Raw genomic sequence first — 23,618 nt, 5'->3', positions numbered from 1 at the left:
CCCGCACCTCCTGCATTGGAAGGCAAAGTGTTAACCACTAGACTGCCAGGGAAGTCTGACAGTATACTTCATTATGCTATTTTTAAAAATCCAATAAAAACTGTACACAGGTTTTCTTCTCACTCATTTTGGTATATTCTCTTTAGAATGTATGTTCAATTTAAAATGAGAAAAAGAAATTTCAAAAGTAAAAGATTTCATTTGTTAAAAACAAATGATAAAATTCCTATCTCTTAAGGTTAATTTTCTGCACCATTTGGGATTTTCGAAATTTAGAAGATTACATGTGAAACTTACCAAGAAAGAAACTACTGAAATAAATAATAGAAAATTTGAAATTTTGCTTGAAAAAAGAGGTTCACCCTTTCCTTCAGAAAGTATTTGGCGCTTCTGTAAAGCCAGATAAATGAAAGCAAACAACATTCCATGAAAGACTACCTGAAAAATAAAGGGGGGAAACCTGTTTTAAATAGCTACTTTTCAATAAATAGCAAATATACTTGGTAAAGGAGCACAATATGTATAGAAGTATATAGGTTAAAAGCTTAAAGGTCCAAAGTTTCTATGAAGAACCTAAACATCAAGAAATGACATCAAGTCAATGATCGTTGGAAACAATCTGCAATGGACAAGCAAACATCTCTTGCAATGACAAGATAAGCTGGTTTACTTCAAGTAGTCTCAGCAGCAAGTAAGGAAATAAAGACATTTTATATATCTGGATAAAACCATAATTTGAAAAGATACATGCATCCCAACGTTCACTGAAGCACTATTTACAACAGCCAGGACATGGAAGCAACCTAAACATCCACCAATGGGTGAATGGATAAAGAAGATGCGGTACATATATATATTCAATGGAACATTCAGTTCAGTTCAGTCCAGTCACTCAGTCGTGTCCAACTCTTTGCGACCCCATGAATCACAGCACACCAGGCCTCCCTGTCCATCACCAACTCCCGGACGGAGTTCACTCAAACTCATGTCCATCGAGTCGGTGATGCCATCCAGCCATCTCATTCTCTGTCATCCCCTTTTCCTCCCGCCCCCAATCCCTCCCAGCATCAGAGTCTTTTCCAGTGAGATTACTCAGCCATAAAAAAAGAAAGAAAAATGCCACCTGCAGTAATAGTAATTCTTGGCTGGGAAATCCCATTGACAGAGGAGCCTGGTGGGCTACAGTCCATGAGGTCTCAAAAGAGTCAGACATGACTTAGAGACTAAACAGCAACAACAACAAGCCCAGGATACATGTTGCCAAACTGCTATGATACTCCTGACTTTAAACCTTTCCCAACATTTAAGAATTTTCATTTAAAAACTGACACATTGTAAATCAAGTATATTTCAATCAAAAAATAATAATTTTTAAAAGACCAGATGAATCAAAACAATAAATGTTAAGATAACCTGTGTAAAAATAAAAAAAGTATTTTTCTCACTGCAAAAAAGGAAAGAAAAGAAAACCACGGGGTGGGCTGGATTGCTTTGATTTACCAAATCAACATGTTTCCTTATTCCAAAACTAAATAAAAACAGATCACATTTTTCCAAATACATTTTAAAAGTATAATTTGAAATGACAAAAGAGCACAGAGTAAATACATACATAACGGTCTAACCTCCATCTGAACCACCATTCATATACATTGCCTTTCAGTTCGAAACACTTGGACAGTGGCCAAAGAGAAAAGATCTTCTCAAATGCACCCTGAGAAGAGGAATTCAGAAAATAAATTAAGATGGTATAAGTCAATACTGGCTTTTGCAATTCTATTATAAATTGTAATTTTCTAAAATTCTATTTCATGTCAAAATGTCATTTCATTTGAAAAGAAATTTATTTTATTAATGGGTAGTAACGATAACAAAACATTTTTGTTAACTTACTTTCATAGCACATGAAAGGCTATTGAGACTGCAAAGTCAAAAAAACAAAACAAACCCCAAGTTGGTAATTGGAAAGTTATTCAATTTAATCTAGTGTACAAAAAGTGCTACTATTTAATGATCAAAACACAAAACTACAAATTACTTCATCCAATATGGTATCAATAACCTAAGGGATGATGGTTATAGTTTTTCTTTATGTAATGTCCTTAATAATCAATCTATAATGAACCATATGAATTAAAAGAATCCTCTGAATTAGTCACCTTACTCAATCAACTATACCCAAATGCCATTATTAGACTTTGAAACAAAGCTTACAACTTTACTCTGGTCGTTAGTGAATGTACCTTCTTATTGATCTGACAGTCTGGAAAATCTGGGAATGAAGGGGCAGAAGTCTTGGGTACATTTCTGTACATTAATGAAGTCTTTCAAAAAAGAGAACAAAACACTCAATTTCCAGACTAAAGAATGACAACAAACTCTATTACGGAAACTCCATGATTACACATGATGCCATGGCATTAAAAAAAAAAAGTGTAACTTCAGTTTTTTAAAAGGTTAATAAAAAATCAAAGTAAAACATGAAAATAGTATTATGTAATTTGTAATACCAAATCTTTAGGTCAGAAGAACTTTATTATTTTAATAAAATGCAATATTCTCCATTTAGTCACAGAATTTAAAATGCTAGTCATTTATAAAAATAGGTTCTATCAAGGTCTATGCCTCAGGGTGATTATTACCAAGACCTGCAATATAAAGTGTATACCTATTATATCACATTTCTCTATTTCACCGATATGTATTAGAGATAAAGGATTCTGTAGATCATGTATCAAGTTTATTTCTCATCAAAATTTATTTTTTATGTAATCAATAAGCAAGTATTTAATGAGCACCCATTTGTGAAAGCCACTGGGTTGTACTGGGCTATGAACAATTTTTTTCTTATCCAGTAGTCAATATTGATTCAAAGCTAAATCTTAATTCTTTTTATGAACTCCTGGTCTGTCTTCCTTTCCCTCCCTCAGATGAACCAGGGAGTCTTGGGAATTTTAATGAATAACTGTCAAGTAGTGTGACACTTAACTGGCTATTTCTTTAACATTTGCCGATTGTTTCCTTATCACTTTACATATTTCCTGCAAAAAACCTTAGAAGTCAGGCAGACATAAGATATTTTATTTCTAAGAATGAAAATAAATAGGAAAGCCTACAGAAAAAAAAGAAAAGAAAAGCCCTCTAAAGGAGTTTACACACACACACATACACACACACATAATGTTCATATGGCATTTTTATCTGGTAGAGTCGGATACAAGACAGTGTTGGAGATGGGAGTAAACTACAGAATTGTCACAACTAAATGCATTTAAATTAAAATCTTGTTATAAATATCATGTTGCCCAAATAATAAGTCTGTCTGATGGACTGACCAGCAGGTAGCAGTTTGCCATCTTGCAAAAACAGTTGAGAAAATCTCAACCATCAAAATAGGGGGATAAAAGGTTAGAGATACATACTACATATAAACAAGCCCCTTTGCCCCTAAGTTGGCTTTATTAACAGCCAAAATTTTGCTCTATGAAGTTATGGGAAAAGTCAAGTAACATTTTGATGCCATGAATAATGCACAAACTAAGTTGCAAATTCTGTCAAGAGAATTTTGATCTTCACTTAGAGCAGTGTCTTATAAGAGGCGTTCAATAAAAGTTTGATTGATCAAAGTCAAGTAAAATGGATTCTGAACAATTGCCAGAGGAATAGCTTTAAATTGCTCTTACAACAAAAACAGAGGTAACAAAAGTAGATAGGTTTCAAAAGAACTACACTGAGTAGTCAACTACAGAGTGACACTTTTATTACAGTCATTAAAAAATGAAGCTTAAAAAAAAAGCTCTGATTCTTCTCTCATACTTTAACAGATTTGAACTTTAGAATAAAATACAACAAAATATAAACCAAAAAGGACAATACAAACCTGAGAATATGCCAAAAAACATATACATAACAGCAAGAAGGCTAGTTTCAACAGTAAGCCAAAATGCCACAAACAATTTCCTAAGAGAGAAAATATTTAATTTACTAAGAAATGTAAACTTACATTAGAAAACATGTTACATACTCTCTATTTAACATATTCATACCCTGCATAGCTCTTTATAATAATTTAAGGCTGCCTACAGGACATACAAAATGTATGTAAGTAGTACCAAATTACAAGTGGGACACAAAGGAAGAAAAGGTGGAGCATCCTTACTAGGAATGAGGCTACAACATTAATCTGACACCCCATATACCTGATATTTAGCCACTATAAATGCATTTGAAAATACATCCCAGATTCAATTATATTATTCATTATTGAAAGTTACAACAAAACTTGGAACAACAGGTTCAATGTAATTCTAACAAACACTCATGTTTAATAACTTAGGTAATACTGCTGAAACATTACAGTTTTAAGGAGAGAGCTTAAGAACTTCCCAGTGGATTAGTTTAATCATAACATGTATCTTAACATATGCATATTTTAAGTTATGTGTTCACAGTTTATACATATTGACTATCATTTTATAAATATGCAGGGTTTGTGTTGAGAAATTAAACTACAGAGACTCTCCAAGACACAAATGGACTTTATTGAAGGCTGGAGCTTAACTCTTGCCTGAAAAATTATTTGGTGTTATAATAGAAGTCAACAGAAGATATTTTTTTGATATATAATATTTGATTGAAAGACCTGAAAGACATTATTAAATATAAAAAAATTCTTTTTCAAAAAAAACACAAAAACCCACCAGGCCTTAATTTTAATGACATGATCTTGACAGAGAATCATTGACTTTAGGATCAATGACTGTGACCTTACTTTGAACATTCATCAGACCGAGCTGTGTAAAATTTGAAGCTACTTCAAATTTTGGGCACTTACGTTTCCTTAAACATAAAACAGGTTGATAATAACTGCTTAAAAGGTTGGTTAGAAGATAAGCTATACTAGTGATTTTTAAGCTTGTTTGACACAAAAGGCCTTTTTGCAAATGAATGTCTACTCAAAATCTACATACACACACACACACAGACACAGGATCAAGTAAACCAGAGCTGCCAAGACTGAAGCAGGTATGTGGCCCTCTGGCGCACTCCATTCTGGCTCCATACAAGAGAGTTTGAAAACGGCTGCACTAGCTGATATGTAAAATGGCTTTCAAAGTTTAACTTTAAAAAGAGAACACATAATATAAATGCAAACTACTGTTCCTCACTGTTAATACTACTTGAACCACGTAACTAACATTCTAGAAACATAATTTAAGCACAAAGTTTCAAAATATCAAAGCTACATATAAATTTAAACTGTCAATACGTCTCAATAAAAATAATAGCCTTCAGCAACTAAAAAGAAACTTGCACTGGAAGAATATATTTATTAACATTAGTAAGAAAATATATTTACCGTTTGCTTTTTTTTGGATTATTTGTGGCCATAGTGCTAAAGTAACGTATATGACCATGAACCATACAGTGACCAAGGGGACGAAGTAATAGAATTGATAAGGCCGATCCATTACTATGCATAACACCACTACCAGGAAATTGAGACGAAATAAGACCTATTAAAAAGGAGAGGAAAACGGTTTCATTCTAGGTATGCAGGAAAAGCAGACAGATTCTGACAGAGTATAAATGTTTAAGACTAAAATAATAACTGAAGAGTACCATTTACTAATCCTTAAAATATCATATTTGTTCTAAAATCATTGTAAAGAGTTGAACATAAAATATTTATGCATCATTTAACATTAACTGGATCCCAGCAAAGCACCAACCTGAGCTGTCCTCTTGTTAAATGCAGGAAAAGAATCATAAACTTCCTTCCTAGAGCTACAGTTCATAAACAAAGATTAGATTATCTCAATGAAAGAATGTCCATTTGATCTCTGTTTGATGTTGATTTATCCCATTTGGTATTAAGTTGAAAGTTTTAATAGATACAAAATAATATTACTCAAATTTAAAAGGGCCTTTGAAAAACAAAAGTATCTTTGGGACTTCCGTAACAGTCATTTCAGATGGTGTGATGTCAAAGAACACAGAATTTGAGCAGATTTAATATTAGAGCTTTATCACTTACAATGTGACCTTTTCAAGCAAAAGTCACTCAGTCGTGTCCGGCTCTCTGAGACCCCAGGGACTCTACAGTCCATGGAATTCTCCAGACTAGAATACTGGAGTGGGTAGTCATTCCCTTCTCCAGGGGATCTTCTGAACCCAGGGATGGAACCCAGGTCTCCCACATTGCAGGCAGATTCTTTACCAGCTGCGTCACCAGGGAGGCCAAGAATACTGGAGTGGGTCCCCTATCCCTTCTCCAGCGGATCTTCCTGACCCAGGAGTTGAACCAGGGTCTCCTGCATTGCAGGCGGATTCTTTACCAACTGAGCTACCAGGGAAGCTTAGGCAAATTATTTAACCTCTCTGAGCCTCAATGTCCTTGTCTGTAAACATAGAGATCATAACTCAAGGTTGTAATGAATGGTAAATAAAATAATGTTTACAAACTGCCTAGCACAATGTAGAAATTTAATAAATCTTAATCCTCTTCTTAGAGAGAGAAAACATAGCATATTATAAAAATCCCGGGTAACTGGACATTTCTACAAAACTAAAGTGAATCAGCAATGTTTTCCCTTGTGTGCATCTATTATACATTCATCTAAATTCTGTTTTTCCATCCCTGAGTAATAAATTACTTATCTTGAATTATTAACCATAGAACATGGAAATAACACAACTTTAAAGTGCTATTTCACAAATTCAAATTACTTCAAATTATTCATGGCCATATTTATATTTTCTCAATAGTCAGGCACAAAAGCACGTTGAAATGAAAGAAAAAGAATAACAGTGCATTCCTACCTGACATACTCTATGGATTCCAAAGTCTCCTTTGATCCAAAAGTATGAGAAATGCCCATACCCTGTCTGAAATAGATACGCAGCAACCAGAACCCGAATGTGCATGTACACAGGCAAAAACTGTGGACAAAAATAAACAGGCCAAATATTTAACCAAGATAATGGAGCATTATTATCATTAGGTGTTAGCTCAATGAAAAGATTTATTCTCAAAAATTAGGCATCATAGCAGGGGTTGGTTAAAAAAAAAGTAGACTCTGGAATCTGATAGATCTAGATTCAAATTCTGGTTCTAACACTTAGTTATGTGACTTTAGAGTTTTCTAAACTGCAAAATGAAACCATCTTCTTCTTTCTCAAAGGGTTTTGTGAGAAATGAATGACTTAATAAATGTGAAGCACTTTATACACTTCATTCAAGTTGAATTAAATATATGATATCCATAATTGTTAATCATCATATATGCTGAACATGAGGTCACTCTGGAGTTCACATTTTCTCAATAACAAGATAAAAAAACCAAATAAAATCCTACATCTTTGGCCCCCTTAAACATATGGAATTTAGACTTGTAAACAAAATTGTCACAAGATTACTTATTTAGCAAAAATTGCACATTTAAGAAACATACGCAAACATAATTCAGAAACATTATTTCCCTCCTAATCTTCTTTTATAAAACAATTTTATTTTTCCCTCCTCTATGTTTCATCTTTACCATGATTTTTCAATGCATCACATCTTCACTTCTGTCTAAGCTGAATGAAGTACATTTCTCATCTATATTTTGTGGGAGTCACTGGAAATAGTATTTCATTTACAAGTCCTAATCCTCTTAGCCTTAAACCACTGTCAGTGCACCTCTCTACGACGTATTGGTCCCCCAGCTGTCTATTCACTATTTCACTATACAGGCAGTGCACTGCCTTTCAAAACGATCTTTAAAAGACTTGTTCAGTGACATCCAACATTTGTAATAATAAGGCCATTCTTCTACGAATAATCACTAAATCTATGTAAACATTTTTTTTTTTTGCTTCTATTTGATTGACTCATCTGATCATCTCTGTAATTATCCAGCATTAACACTGGTTATGGCCACTTTAGCTAAGTGTTTCTTCCCCAAGTGATACTTTGCAGGATAAAATAACTGAGCAGATGCCTTAAACAGATTTATTAAGGCCTTGAACATATGCATCTTTTGTATGTATCCTTGAACGCATCCATGAACATTTCTTTTATGTTTTCTGAAGGATAATATTTTTTTCTGGAAGGAAACCCCCGATTATAATAAATTATAAGTTCTTCAATATAGCCTCCACTTTAGCCAAACTGTTAGATTCTCTGTCTCCTAAACTGGCCCTTCTTGTGTTTTCCTGTCACCTCCCCTTTGTTTACCTGCTCATTCTATGCTGGAATGTTCTCCTAACCACATGCTATTTATACATATCCTGTTCTTCTAGAAAGCCCTGGTGAAATTTCCCAATCTTTTACTCTCAGATGAAAGTCATTTCTTCTTCATTTGAGGTCTTTTAGCACAAACATCTACATATCAGATTTTTTATTTATTCCTTTTCATCATTAGTTCTTTTTAAATGTCTTACCATTAGATCAGAAATTTTCAGTGCAGGTATAACATATGAGAATCATGGGGATGAAGGTGGGAACACGGGACTGAAAGAGCCTTAAAACTGTTCTAATCCAAACCTGTATCTTTACTTTATTCTTAAATGCACTTGAAAATATTTCCTTCAAGTATCTGAGCACCTTTTAATGTGGAAAACATACAAATTCTCAAGGCAATCCATTCCATTTTCAGATGGTCATTAATTGTTACAAAGTTCCTTGTCATAGAAAACTGAAATCAAACTATGTAAAAGCTACCAATTTAAGCTCTCTAGGGCAGTGCTGTGCAATGAAATAAAATGCGAGCCATGTGGCAAATTTTTCACGTGGCTGCCAGACATTTAAACAGTTAAAAGAAATAAGTGAAATTAATTTTAATAAACAAATTTAACTCAATATATCCAAAATTATCATCCCAACATATCCTGAGACATTTCATACTTTTTCACACTAGGTTTGTGAACTTTGTATGCATTTATCAAAATGAATCATACTTAATCTGATACATATCTCACATTTCAGAACATCTCAATTCTGACTGCACTTCAAGTGTTCAATGGCCACCTATGGCTAGTGGCCACCAAAATGGACAGTTTAGCTCTAGAGCCATATGCATGCCCTTTATCACTTTTACATCTGATTGTTCTGTAAGCATTTATAAACAGAGGTCAAACTGAGGCTAATGATTTCCAATTACGTAACCCACTCTCCATGAAACATGCTTTTGAGCCCCTTTAAGGATGGGTCTGGGCCTACAGCGTTGAGACTTAAGTTATATTTAAACAGGAAATGCAACCATTTAAATGGAATTAAACACTATCACAACAATTTGCCAAGTTTGTAACAATGCTGCATTGTTGCAAATGTTGTATAATACTTTTGACTTTTTAAAGATAAAGCCAACAGAAGAGTTGCAAGAACAGTGCAACACACGCCTGTTTACTATGCTGAACTACTTAAAAAGTGTGTTGCTGCCCACCTGACACCATCCCTAGAAATTTCAGCAACTATCAGTATCACCGAAGAAAGAACAGCTTCTTACATGACTGTATTATCATTATAACACCCAAGAAATTTAATATGAATAGAACAGCATCCACTGTACAATCCATATACAAATTTCTCTGATTGTCCCAGCAATATCTTTTATTATTAATTTTTTTAAAAAATTTAGGAACCTTAAGAATCATACACTGCATTTAGTTTTTATTCCTCTTTAGCCTCCTTTAATCTGAACTGTTTTCCTTTTTTGTCTTTCAGGAGTCAGTCAAATATTACAACAAAATGTTATTATTAAAAATGTATTTAGTATCCAACTTCATTAGAATTAATAAGGCTGACTTCTGGTTCTGTTCTTTTTCTAGCCTCACAAAATTTCCCTTGAGACCTTTTTATTCAGGTCCCTTCAGGGAAGTTATTTACAAACTCTCAAAGAAGAAAAAGTCACAAAGTCATCTACTGTATATACCTAACTTGCTGCACACTCTGTATTTCACATTATTTTATCTATATCTAAGTTATGTTTTAAAGGAATTTTAACACCAACAATTGCAATCTGCCAGTTCACCTGGATTATTTTAATAATTCTCTAATTTTTTTACATAGTTTCTATTTTACTATAAAAACACAGCACAACTAAAGCCTGACATATTTTACTCAAAATATAAAACATTAATATGAGGTAATTAAAATAATCATGACAATTAAAAAGTTTTTAATGAGGGTAATTCCACAAATATCCAAGAATCAAGTCCCAAAATATGTTATAACCCATGCTGATATTGCTTTGCCAAATGTAGATACAGGTAATTTTTAACCACAAAATTCTATATAAAAGAAGAGGGATATGTGAATCATCACAAATGATCTTTATATCTATCCAGAATATAGATATTTTTAAATTATAATTTCGAATGAATTGGGATGTAGTTAAAGATGTATTAGAATGCTAACTTGGCAAATGATTATAATAGAATGCCAAACTGTTTTCATCCCTTTATGATCCAAATGCTTTCTGGAATCACTGAACTGAAAAACTGAATCTGCCATTAATACTTTCTGATTTGGGTTTTTATCGTTTTATCTTTTTTTTTTTTTTTTACAGTACTATTACCTTTTAATATGTCAGCAATTAATTATGTTTTTAAGTGTCATTTTCTTAAAACAAAACCCTTTCCACACCCTCTCAAATCTTTCCCCACCCCCACCCCAAATTAATCTAATCTTTCTTCAGGTGTCAGAGCTATTTCTATGATTCGATATTCACCTTTACTTACTTTTTAGAGAACTTGCTAAATTTATCCTACAAATTCTGAACCGGGATTATAAAGTAACCCTTACTATCTTCATGTCTTCTTGATTTGGATCTCTTTCACTGTCTTGGCTCTTTCACAATTGCTTGAACTTACTAGATCCCCTTCAGCTGCAGTGGCACAGGAATTTTACTGCTGTCACAGATATACATATTATAGCTGTACAACTTCAGTTTTAACTTCTCCCTCTGCCTTTTACCCCTTAAACAAGTCATTCATAAAATGACCAGCAAGTTTTGAAAATAAAGAGACTTAACAAAGAATAACATTAGTATTTTCTAACTGTTACGAGATATCTGGTGAACCCCAGTATTATTTATCTTAACTGCTGCTATGGAAATTTCAAAACACTCCTTTCTGGCAAATCTCCCCTGTTATCTCAACATAATATTGATTCTATGTTAAATTACTGTTTTTAGACATGTGCTTTATATAAGCAAATAAAACAAAAACCAGTTCAAGTTCAATAGTTCCCAAATTATGAAAGAATCTGTTAAATTTTTAAAACATTTTATAGAAATCAAATAAAATTTGATTTCTATAAAAGCAAATTTTATAGAAATCAATTTGTACCTTCACTTAAAATGTGTGAAAAGTGGTTATTAGATACCTAGGTTCACTTTTAAAAGCTTGTTTTAACTGTAGCTCTAATGTTACAATTCTGAATACATTTTTTTTCTACTCCACCAAATCTGGTGTCTGCAGTTAATGAGAATCCTAAGTCTAAAAGACTTAAAAAGACACCTACTGTTGAGGGAAAAATGATTTTGGCCAGGTACAGAGGGTACCAGGTGAGCTAAGGGAAGGGTCCTCCATCTCATGGAAGCGGTAATACTTAGGAGGTATGGAACATAATACATGATCAACAACAGATCATCAGTATTTGAGGATTCTGAATACTGGGGCAAGAGAGTTCTACATTTTTAAACTTTAGAAGTATAAAACTGGTTGGTCAAATTTGCTAAGATACAATGAAAGGTAGAATATAAAATATAATCATCTAAGCTGATTTCTTTTAATAGTAACTTGCCTATTCTAAATCCTTTGCAACTAAGTATCATCTAGAAAGTCTCTTAATAAATTAGTTTTCTAACAGGATGACATGAAACAATACCCTTGGCTGATTGTTCCTACTACATCAAAATTAATGTCAGGTAAATACAAACAAATTATTGCCTTATCTTTAAGAAAATAATTAATTTGCTTTTATGTGTATACATTCTCTGATCAGGCGGTAGGAGAGAAATGGGAAGGCAGAAAGACTGGGTGGGAAATACGATGGGTCTCTAAATGGTAGAGAATATAAAACACAAACAGTTGGTGCCCTAAAGCAAACATTCAGTTCAGTTCAGCCGCTCAGTCGTGACAAAGTGACATTATTTCCTATATTTTCTGAACTTAAATTTGAAATACTTACTGTACTTGCTCCAGAGATATGATAAATCAAAATCACAAGTTGCATCCAGCCTTTCCATTCATCTGTTTGTTCTCTATTTAATACTTTAGTCTGTGCAAAAGAATCAATATTTGTTTTAAAACTCATCAAAAAGCTATTATCTAGACAGAATATATTAAGTATGTTAAAATTTTTCTTATAGGATATAAGTTAATGCTTCTTTCAAAAGAATCTTGGGGGAAAAACGTCTAAAGACTGTCATTTAATTTCTTGATAAAAGAGATAATAAACTATTTAAGTATAATATGAATTAAAAAATGAATATAAGAGATTTAAAAGTTGATACATATAGTTTTATATTATTTTCTAAACTGTGACAGATGTATTTATAAATCTAAAAAGTGGCATTTTATAATTTTCTTTAAGAAAATCTTAGAATTTCAGTTAGGAAAAATTCTCATAGTTCTCTTACACTGCACTGTGAAGAAAAAAGCTCCATTATCATACTTTATTTTCTCTAGAATATTCCCACTGGGGATGAAGAACTGATTAATCATCTTCATATGAAAGTTATTTCTTACAAAAGACTTTATTAATTCAAATAAATCATGACTTATAAAGGAGTTACATTTATATTCCGAGCAATTACAGCAAAGCTAAAATAGGCATTCAGAACACTTTTAACAGTGCCCACATTATTATGTAAGTTCTAATTTGTGTGTGCATGCCTGAGTGTATAAATATATAAAAAGTGTTTATTAGTGTAATTATATACTTTTAACTTGTAAAAGATAATAGTGTCTCATGTTTGTGGACCATCACAAAGTTGGGAGCATCTCTGCTTTCTCCACCCTCAGGCAGGCAAAACAACACCAAGTCATGGCATCTTTTCCACAGTCATTATTTCCCAACTTTTCAACAATCTTTATGAAACTGAACTTTCTCCAAACTGTTTCAAAAAAGCAACAGTTAAGAGTCCACTAATTGACGTACAACTGCAATATTCCTGCATCGGCTTCTATAGATGTAAATGTTTGTATATGATAGCATGAGAAATAGTATTAATTCTTTAATCCAGACTTTCATAATGAGATGAGAAGGATAACATGAACTAAAAAGAAAATGATTCTTACCTCCTTGGTATTTTCATTGTAAAATACTCCCAAAACCAAGATGTAGATAATTGGAATAAAGAAAGTTGAATGTGTATAAAATTTGTTTTCCTTCATAAATAGATTTGCCCGGTCACACATATAGAAATAAGCCATAATCAGGCCAAGTTTGCAGAAAGACTGTAAAAGTATTTCTAATGGAGACACAGGGGGATTGACAATATTTTTCTTTTCTTCTCCACTTTCCAAGTCAGTACAAGGCTTATTCTTCCGATGAGCATTACGATGAATTATATAAAAAATTAAATATCCAATAATAGATAAAGTGAAAAAGCAAGCAGCTAGCTTCTGTATGAGAGTAAGAGGAGGCTGAGGTTGACAACAGGAACCATCTACAGGCTTCAAAATCTTATTGCAATACACGTTCATAAGAATCATTGCACTCTGTGAACAAATCAAGTGATTTCGTTATTATCTTGTCAGTAATGTATTTCCCATTAGATTTTCTCCTGTGAATACAACTGACTTTTTAGCACTGAAACCAAAATGCTTTTGTACTTTTTACTACCATTTCCCAAACAATCATGTAAATAATGATAGTCCTTCAATCTGTAAATAACTAGTTCAGGGTTTTTCAAACTTCTTGGGTTATGATCCATAGTGAAAAGTTCATTATATCCATCCTGACTACTCAGAATGCATCTGAGCTTTTTCTATTCTATTCTTTAAAAAAAAGAAAAAAATATGGACTTCATGACTGTTAATGGTCCGTGACTTTTGGTTACAAAAACACTGACAGATGTCAAGGACCAAAGAATTGTAATTAACAGATGTTCAATACAGAAGATACCAAGATACTTAAGATACACTTCCAGTCTTTAGATATGAAAAAAGAATGTAGAGTAACTGCCATCAAAAATGATTAACTCTTAGCTAACAATATTTATCATATGCCTTTCATTTGGTTTACCAGTTTATGGACCACTTGGGATTCAATAGTTTTAGTGTTTCTAACTTGAAGTGTAGAATCTTCAACACAGTTTTATCATAATAAAATATTCTAGGCAAGCTATCAGGAGCCTTTCTAGCTGAAGGTTCAGTCAAATTTAGTTTTATAAAAACTTTATGGTTCTAAAAACCTTTAGAACTCTAAGATGATTATATACTGCTACTGCTGCTGCTAAGTCACTTCAGTCGTGTCCGACTCTGTGCGACCCCATAGACGGCAGCCCACCAGGCTCCCCCGTCCCTGGGATTCTCCAGGCAAGAATACTGGAGTGGGTTGCCATTTCCTTCTCCAGATTATATACTACTTAAGCCTAAAGCATTCAAAGTATTCAGCCGTTTAGAAAATCTCATTCTCTCAGCTTTCAGACTTTAGAAGATTCTGAGCCTGGAACTCTTGCAGACACTAGTCTACAAACTCCATCCCAAGGTTCATAAACAGTTCTAGGGAGTCCACAAAGCCCTTGAAAAAATATGGAGAATTGTTGTGTGTGTGAGTACGCAAATATGCATTTTTCTACAGGAGAGGAATGGAACAGTTATTTTTTATCAGATACAAGGGTTATGTGATACTCAAAAAGATTCAGGACCACTGCTGTATCTGTTGCACTATGTGTGAAAATTTATAATAATTCACTCCTTTCTTGTATTTAAACTAAAATCCCTTTCCACCCATTAATCTGGAGTTGTTCAGTATCTACTCTGTACCATGACTAATGCTTAGGGTATCAGAATTAGAAGGAAATAATAAAAAATTGTTCATCATATTAAAATATGCTCTTCGCAGAAGCTTAATTTTAAGGTTTAGGGCAAAGAGAACATGGAGCAGTAGTTTTCAAACATGAGTGTAATGAGGACTTAAAAGCTTTTTAAGAGTAACTAGCACTGACTAAATGAAGTTGCATTTCCTTCCTTCCATAACCTTCTTCCTTAGAGTATACGAAAACGCTTACATATTCAGCTAGGTGATGGAAAGTCAAATTATTTCTAGATCTATGTTGAGACAGAAAAACTGAAAATAACTGACTGTAATTAAATTATTTATTACCATGTTATAGTGATATATAGCTACAGGTTAGATATTATGGTTCCTACTGACAGATAACAAGAATTCTTACAGTTTCTCTGCTTGATTCAGGAAGATGTAAGCCATCCAAAGATTCCATGATGGTTTCTTGAGCAATCAATTTGGAAACACTGAATACCTTAATATTTGATTTAGAATTTCTGGTGCTGCTATTCAAAATACTGACTGCAGCTTCATTGTAGGCATCTATCTTCTCATTAGTGATCATTTTCCTATTTTCACTTAATAGATCTTCATAAACAGGATCTGCACATGAAACATATTTTTAAAAATACACTTATAAGTCCCTACTGGTAGAAATTATAATCATGCAAGTTAGTTAACTGCATTTCATATTTTGCTGTTAAAGTTGAGAATTCCAAGCACCTAATAATTCATTTTTTAAAATAGTTGACCAAGATTTTGTAATAGACTTCCTAGTTTATATGCAAATTTTGAATCAATCTATATCTCTCTTCAAATTAAAAGACTTTTATACCTCTTCTCTCTTAGGTACACAACTTTCAGGAAACATTTTTATGTTCCAGCATGTCTTAAAGAGTTTGAAAATTTTGGATGCTGGATTGTATCAGGTAATGGGAATTCAAAACTGGATTATGGAAGATCTCCTAATTAAGAATAGCAGTCAATCTTGTTTTTTCCTCCTGTTGCTGCTTAACTTTTGCAAACTTTATTCACACAATTAGGAGGTAATCAAAGCTTTTTACCACTAAGCATAATCATTTAAATTGAGTTTCTGACAAACAACTTAAATTGCTAAAATACCCAAGGCATTTCATATTGTGCAGGCCATTAAATAATGGGCATTCAATAAACTGAAGTGAGTTGATCTAATGTCAACTTTTTCTTAAAGAAGTTCATTGCCAAATATAAACTAGATGGTTTGAATTTGAATATACTGTCAATTCCCAAGAATGTTTACTTCCAATGAGTCTAATATTATGAACCAGATAATTTTTTCTCTATATCCCAATCACAATAAAAACTTGATAAGAAATAAAATCAAAGGCAAGCATCTAATTTGCCTTTAGGACTTATTCTCTTTGTTCTATTCTAATTGCTGAGACTCCTTGGAGAATTTATTATTAATTTTTTACTTATTATATTTATTAGTCTGTCTGTTCCTTAAGTTCAAAACAGGAAACCAAACAGCTCAAGTTGACTCTAATTTTGCAAACCTTACTCCAAAATTTATTCTCATAAAGTACTAATTTTGCTTCTTGAAATAGATAATAGAAACTCAAACCTCAAAACACATACAAATGACATTTTTTTCATTACTTTTACCTTGTAAGACCCAATAAACATCACTAGTCTTTGCCAGTTTTTCTAAAAGTGGTGCTATGGAGGTAATATTCATTTTATATTGGGAAAGCGCTTCATTGCTGCCATTGTGAATCTTGATAGACCACTAAGAGGAAGTAAAAATTAGGCATTAATTCAGTATTTATCACAGGGAAATGAAAGTATATAATTTCCTCTATTGTAAAAAAGGTTATTTTAAGGGAATTCCCATTTTTATTCAATATTAGAATAAAATATGGTCAATTATTTCATGAAATACATGAAAGCAGTTACAAAGAGCTGATAAAAAATTAGACTTTCAATGTATAACAGTCAAGAAAAAAGAATGTAATTTTAGATATAAAAATAATATTGACATTTTCTATCAAATTTCCTAAGTTCATTCAGATCTTTTTTATTAAAATTATCAGTCTAATTAATTATAAGAGAAATAAGAATTAAATATAAGTATAATCAAGAATTCTATTTAGCATAAGTTAATTTTTTCTTAGCATGTTCTTAAGTATATGAAACAAAAATCATTTATGTAAGAATACAGATAATAACTTACTGTGGCAGCTCCTGCTACAATCACATGGGGCTTTGCAACAGAATCCTGAAGAAAGAAAAATCTCTATAATAGTGTTCTAGTCAGGAGATTAATACAAGCTAGTTCAGCTCAGTTCAGTTCAGTCGCTCAGTCCTATCCGATTCTTTGCGACCCCATGAATCACAGCATGCCAGGCCTCCCTGTCCATCACCAACTCCTGGAGTTCACTCAAACTCATGTCCATCGAGTCGGTGATGCCATCCAGCCATCTCATTCTCTGTCGTCCCCGTCTCCTCCTGCCCCCAATCCTTCCCAGCATCAGAGTCTTTTCCAGTGAGTCAACTCATCGCATGAGGTGGCCAAAGTATTGGAGTTTCAGCTTTAGCATCATTCCTTCCAATGAACACCCAGGATCGATAAGTAATATTACTTAATTATTTTCCCTCAAGTTTTTCTTCCATTTAAATGCATTTTAATTTTCTAGGGTTCCTTATCAGATTCTTGTTACAACAAGATGGACATCCTATGCTTAAAACCTTACATGATTGTATGACTACACAGGATGGTATGAAGCTTGTATGGCTAATTCTTTGGTGTTCTCTAAGATAAAATTCAACATTCAGAAAACTAAGATCATGGCATGTGGTCCCATCACTTCATGGCAAATAGACGGAGAAACAATGGAAAAAGCGAGACTTTATTTTTTGGGGCTCCAAAATCACTACAGATGGTGACTGCAGCCATGAAATTAAAAGACACTTGCTCCCTGGAATAAAAGTTATGACCAACCTAGACAGCATATTAAAGAGCAGAGATTACTTTGCCAAGAAAGGTCCGTCTAGTCAAAGCTTCGGTTTTTCCAATAGTCATGTATGGATGTGAGAGTTGGACTATAAAGAAAGCTGAGTGCTGAAGAACTGATGCTTCTGAATTGTGGTGTTGGAGAAGACTCTTGAGAGTCCCTTGGACTGCAAGGAGATCCAACCAGTCCATCCTAAAGGAGATCAGTCCTGGGTGTTCATTGGAAGGGCTGATGCTGAAGCTGAAACTCTAACACTTTGGCCACCTGATGCGAAGAGCTGACTCATTTGAAAAGACCCTGATTCTGGGAAAGATTGAGGGCGGGAGGAGAAGGGGATGACAGAGGATGAGTTGGTTGGATGGCATCACCAACTCAATGGACATGAGTTTGAGTAAATTCCAGGAGTTGGTGATGGACAGGGAGGCCTGGCATGTTGCACTCCATGGGGTCGCAAAGAGTCAGACATGACTGAGCGACTGAACTGAAGATAAAACCCAAACCAAAAAAACACTACTAAAATCTGATATGGCCTAATATTATTCTGAATTCTGAGTAAATCATGTAAAGCTCTAGAATACTATGTCAGCCAATTAAAAAGTTTCTTTGGAAAACTACAGGGTACACAGTTACAGTGTTAAGTAAAAGTAGGGCTCTAAGGAGACAAGATCTTCTGAGTCTGGTGTGTTAACTATTATAGACCACAATGTGGGAAAAAAACAAGGAGAAATGTGGAAGAAATCCTCACCTCATGCAAATTATACTATTCATAATACCACCAGTTATATAGAGGCTGCCCAGGTGGTTCAATGGTAAAGAATCCACCTGCCAAAGGAGATCCCTGGGTGGGGAAGAGCCCCTAAAGGAGGAAATGACAACACAGCCCAGCATTCTTGCTAGGAAAATCCCATGGACAGAGAAGCCTGGTGGGCTATGGTCCATAGGGTTGCAACGACACAACTGAGCACACACACACCAATTGCAAAGGACTTGGTAATTTACTAAGTATTTCTCTTAAATTACCTCATTTTAATATAGATTCCTGCCACTTGCGAGACAGGCAGGGAGATATACATATGTATACATTGTTTTAAAGAAGGCTGTAGACTCAAGTTTATAGGTATTACTGAGGCCTGGCAGAGACAGAAGCAGACCTTCAGTCCCTGACTACTGAGTTCAGTGCACTTTTTACAACAGAAGGCCTGACATTACGATCACGTGCACAAGAAACGATTCACAGTAAGAAATCAGAAAACGTCCAAGCCATTTACAAAAAGAGAAGTGACAGTTACTGTCTCATTATGAAGGTAAAACATGCTAAGTGCAGAGAACTATGAAAGCAGAGAAACGTAGTAACAAAATGAGTCTATTTCCTGTTAGATATTCCAATTTCCAGGCTAGCAGTCCCCATTTTACATTGCTATTTTACTGAAACTTCTTCCTTATCTGTAGGTGGCTCCCTTTCTCACTCTTCACAGCAGCTATCCCAAATCATAGTAAATATTTTTCTTACACAGGTCCCGCCTGCCCTCCTCCTCACTTCTGCATAAAGCCTACTCCTCAAATTTAGAGAAAAACAGAACTCATCTGGTCTGTGTGGTCTTGCCTTCCTGGCTCCATTCTCACAACTTAATCCAGTAGTCACACAGTCTATCACCTTCTGACAGATGAAGAGTAAACCAAATGTGTCCCCATTCTACTTAATGGCTAACCGGTTACTCTTGAGTCTGTACCTCTTTCCTTTTTACATCTGGAGCTTTGTCTGTAAATCGTCTTCTCAAACTCTGGAATTATCCCTTTCATCATCCTCTTCGTCCTTCTCTCAATCCACAAAATGTCAAATCATCTTTATCCTCAAAAAATGTTCCTTCAATTCTGTCTCACTCTCAAATGCTTCCCATTCACTCTTGACCAACAGATTACTCGGAAGGGCACTTGGCTTTCACTGTGCTAATTTCTTTCTCATTTATGCCTCAATTTATCATGTTTTGATTCTGAGTTAATAATCCATTAAAACCTCCCTCAGAGCCCATTAATGAATTCTGAATTGCCAAGTCCTGTGGTTTCAGTCTATCCTGTATAGTTCCTAAAGTGACACTCCGTTCCGTTCCGTTCAGTCGCTCAGTCGTGTCCGACTCTTTGCGACCCCGTGGACTGTAGCCTACCAGGCTTCTCCGTCCATGGGATTCTCCAGGCAAGAATACTGGAGTGGGTGACCATTTCCTTCTCCAGGGGATCTTCCCGCCCCAGGGATCGAACCCGGGTCTCCCGCATTGGGGGCAGACGCTTTAACCTCTGAGCCACCAGGGAAGCCCAAAGTGACACTACTATCCGCTTTTAAAACTCTTTCCTTACCCGTGTGTCATATTACAGTTATTCTTCTGCATTTGTTGCCTTACCTCTTTTATTGCCTTCTCTCAGAATCTTTTCTGTTTCATTCCTACATTCTCTTTTATCTACACTTGCTGTCTATCGAATTATTTCCATTCAAGTTGCTTCAAATATCACCTCACTTCACACCAAGACTCCCCAAACTGGTCTAAGTAACTGAGACCTAATGCTTACCATTCGTCTATAGAAATAAATCTAAATTGCTGGCTTCCTTAATTACCCATATCTGCCAGTCATCTAAAAGCTCTTTGAGGAGAGGAACTTTGTTATGTTAATCAAAGTATCAGCAGTGTTTAGCCTGAGGCCTAAAATATGACATGATTTATAAATATCTGTCGGATAACAGTGGAGTTATTTAAATTCAACTTTGCTTTTATGCCTGTAGGTATCTGTAAGGTTATTTCAGTTCATAACTTTCTAATCCAATGTTCTTATCTCCTCTGTAAAGCTTTCTTAGATCTTCACCTGTACTCTAAACAACTCTCATCCTAAGTGCCTCTGTCCATGGTGCTTTCATAATTCTCTGTGGCCAAGTCTATTGTTACCCTTCATATTATCATGTCATCCTTCATAAGAAAGTCTAGTCTACCTTCTAGATTGCATACTCCTTGAGGGCTGAGACTGGGGCTAATTTCCAGTCACATTCCTAATACTAAGAACAAAGCTAGTCACAGTACAGATATAATAAAAATATGTACTCTCAGGATTCAGCAGCTTACTATGGAAATAGTAAAAAATACATGAATATATGCATACAAACATACTCCTTGAATAATTAAAACCAGTCAACTAATCAATCTCAGGTAATTACATGACCATTTATCCAATAAGCTGAATATTTCCTCTTCCCCAAGAATCAAAAGGAGGTTTACAATAGAACCTAAAGCTCCAAAATCAAGTTTTAGCAAATTATAAGAATAGAAGATCTGAATATGCAGTATATCTTCAGCTTAGTCATAACAAAGGTTTTTGTGATCGTGCCTGAATTCTAAATTATATTACATTGATGTTGTTTAACTGTGAAATTCTACAACTTTAATGGATATACTTTCAGGTTCAGCATAAATATAAATCACAAGTTTAAATCATCTAAAATACACACATAACATTATTCTTATTTCTGGACATTTAAAAATATATTAATAAAAACAAAACAAAATTATGTGAGATCCAAATTTTCCAGAAAGTTGAATTCTAAAAGTTGTCTGTATGTTTGTTTTTGGAAAACTTAAACATTTTCTCAAAGAAACAAAGTTAAAAATGTTAACTAGGTTCTCACTGGATCCTACAAAATTCTATTTAACATGTTACAGTTGCCGCATTAAAATACTTATTGTGAAAAGAAGCAAAGAAAAATACCGCTGCAACACAAGTAGTTAAGCAAAGCAAGGCCAACAAAGTCACATATTGTTTTATCCATCCTCAGTGCAAATACCTCTGGGAAGGACACAGGTTTAATTAAAGGACTGACAAGGAGATGTATGGAGACACCGTGGGAATTCTAAAGTGGACTTGTGAGAAGTCAGGGGTTTTCTGAGGATAACAGCACTCTTGTCTTATATCTAATTTATCTCCAAACATTATGAGCAAAACACACTAGGCTTGATTTTTAGGTCACAAATGTAATAATAAAAGGGAATAAGGATATTAAAAAAAATTTTTTTCCAGAAGTATCAGGACATAAGTTTGAAGAACAAAGTGGAAAAATGCTCAAGAAAATGTGTATTGTGATAAAAAGATTATCTGAGTTTGAATTAACTGAGCTATGGCAACCTACTCCAGTATTTCTTCCCTGGAAAGTTCCACGGATAGCGGAGCCGAGCATGCTACAGTCCACAGGATTGCAAAGAGTCAGCCATGACTGAGCATGCAAACGCACACAACAGAAAGTTTTAAATCAAGAAAGCTTTAAATCAGTAAAGTGTGGTATAAGCCTAATCACAACAGGGTTAGAATGGCAATGTCCAGAGACACTGGATCAAAACTTTGTTTTCTCTGTAAAGTGACAATCAGTCTAGCACGGTCGAAATCAAGAAGGCTATAAAGCAGAGGAGGGTAGGAGAATGAGCTTTCAAAATTTGACTGCTGAAAACCAGCAAGGCCATATTTTCAAATACAGACCTCAGTCCACACTTTGATACACTGTTTCATAGAACCATTAACCTCTGGATGCCACAGAAAATCCTAAGAGAGAAATGTAAGAAAAGAAGTCAAAGACAATACTGTGTCCACTGCTCAAAACAAACTTTAACACATCTCTGACAGTGGTCAAAAGTAAAACACTACCTTATCTACAGTATCTTCACCTCTCATCCCAATTCGGCAAGTTCTCTGTATGTCTACTTTTGCTATTCTTTAGACTATTTCCGCATATTTTCAACAGAGTAATGTTTTAAAATTTAAAATCTGATCTTGCCATATCCCTGCTTAAGGATTTAAGCATTATCAATCAATTGCCCTGAGGATAAGTTTCAAAGTCCTTAAAATTCCAAGAAGTTGCAGGTCTGGCCTCTGCCTAGATAGTCTGCCTTTTTTCTGCCACTTTGCGTCTTGTTCTAAGTATACTTTTGGTTCTCCTTCAGCTCTTGGGATGCTCTACATGTTCCTTTTTCTCCAGGGCTTTGTTCCTGCTCCTCCCACCTATAATGCTCATAAGCTTCCTTCCCCCTCAGTCTACCTAGCTCCTACTTACCCTTGAGGCTTCAGGTAAAGCATGACTTCCTCAAGGAGGAAAACTACTTTCAATTCCCTATTCTATACATTAATAATGTCCTACTTTTTTCTTTTTGCCATCCTTAGCTTCCCTGGTGGTTCAGACAGTAAAGAATCTGTCTGCAATGCAGGAGACCTGGGTTTGATCCCTGGGCTGGGAAGATCCCCTGGAGAAGGGAATCGCAACCCACTCCAGCATTCTTTCCTAGGGAATTCCATGGACAGAGGAGCTTGGTGAGCTACACAGTCCATGGGGTTGCAAAGAGTCAGACACAACTGAGTGACTAACAGTTTAACACTTAATCCCACGTTTAAATGCTCACAGAAAACTATAATGACTTGCAAGCTCCGTTAGATAGATCTAGGACACTGCTGTCTTGATCCCCATCTGTACTCTCAGGACCTAGAAGGCACTGGGAATTCAGAAAATTCATATAGTGTTCTCTTATGAAGAGTAATCCTGAATACACACTTAACATACAAATTGACATACAAGATTATTTTTTCCTGGATAAAAATCT

General features: G+C 34.5%; 1 protein-coding gene across 4 annotated transcripts in view; it reads right to left on the bottom strand.

Annotated features, from left to right (window-relative positions):
* Positions 1-23,618, bottom strand: part of CASD1 (CAS1 domain sialic acid O acetyltransferase 1) — a 54,199-nt gene that overhangs the window by 10,217 nt on the left and 20,364 nt on the right. For 2 of the 4 annotated variants that reach the window (XM_055420439.2, XM_088833299.1), the window contains 11 exons: positions 22,507-22,569; positions 17,217-17,261; positions 16,649-16,772; positions 15,393-15,607; positions 13,291-13,713; positions 12,179-12,268; positions 6,823-6,942; positions 5,360-5,516; positions 3,881-3,960; positions 1,613-1,714; positions 298-438 (listed from right to left, as the gene is read on the bottom strand). In XM_055420439.2, coding sequence (XP_055276414.2) covers positions 298-438; positions 1,613-1,714; positions 3,881-3,960; positions 5,360-5,516; positions 6,823-6,942; positions 12,179-12,268; positions 13,291-13,713; positions 15,393-15,607; positions 16,649-16,772; positions 17,217-17,261; positions 22,507-22,569 — 1,560 coding nt within the window. Of the gene's footprint in view, positions 1-297; positions 439-1,612; positions 1,715-2,243; positions 2,325-3,880; positions 3,961-5,359; positions 5,517-6,822; positions 6,943-12,178; positions 12,269-13,290; positions 13,714-15,392; positions 15,608-16,648; positions 16,773-17,216; positions 17,262-22,506; positions 22,570-23,618 lie in introns of all 4 variants that reach the window. The other 2 variants (XM_088833301.1, XM_088833298.1) reach the window with 2 other exon arrangements.

The sequence above is a fragment of the Moschus berezovskii genome, chromosome 3 (assembly GCF_049115385.1).
Source record: "Moschus berezovskii isolate FMDL1 chromosome 3, NW_MosBer_1.0, whole genome shotgun sequence".
NCBI classification, from domain to species: domain Eukaryota; kingdom Metazoa; phylum Chordata; class Mammalia; order Artiodactyla; family Moschidae; genus Moschus; species Moschus berezovskii.
Note: the sequence above shows the minus strand (reverse complement) of the source record. Positions and strands in the feature narration are given on the sequence as shown.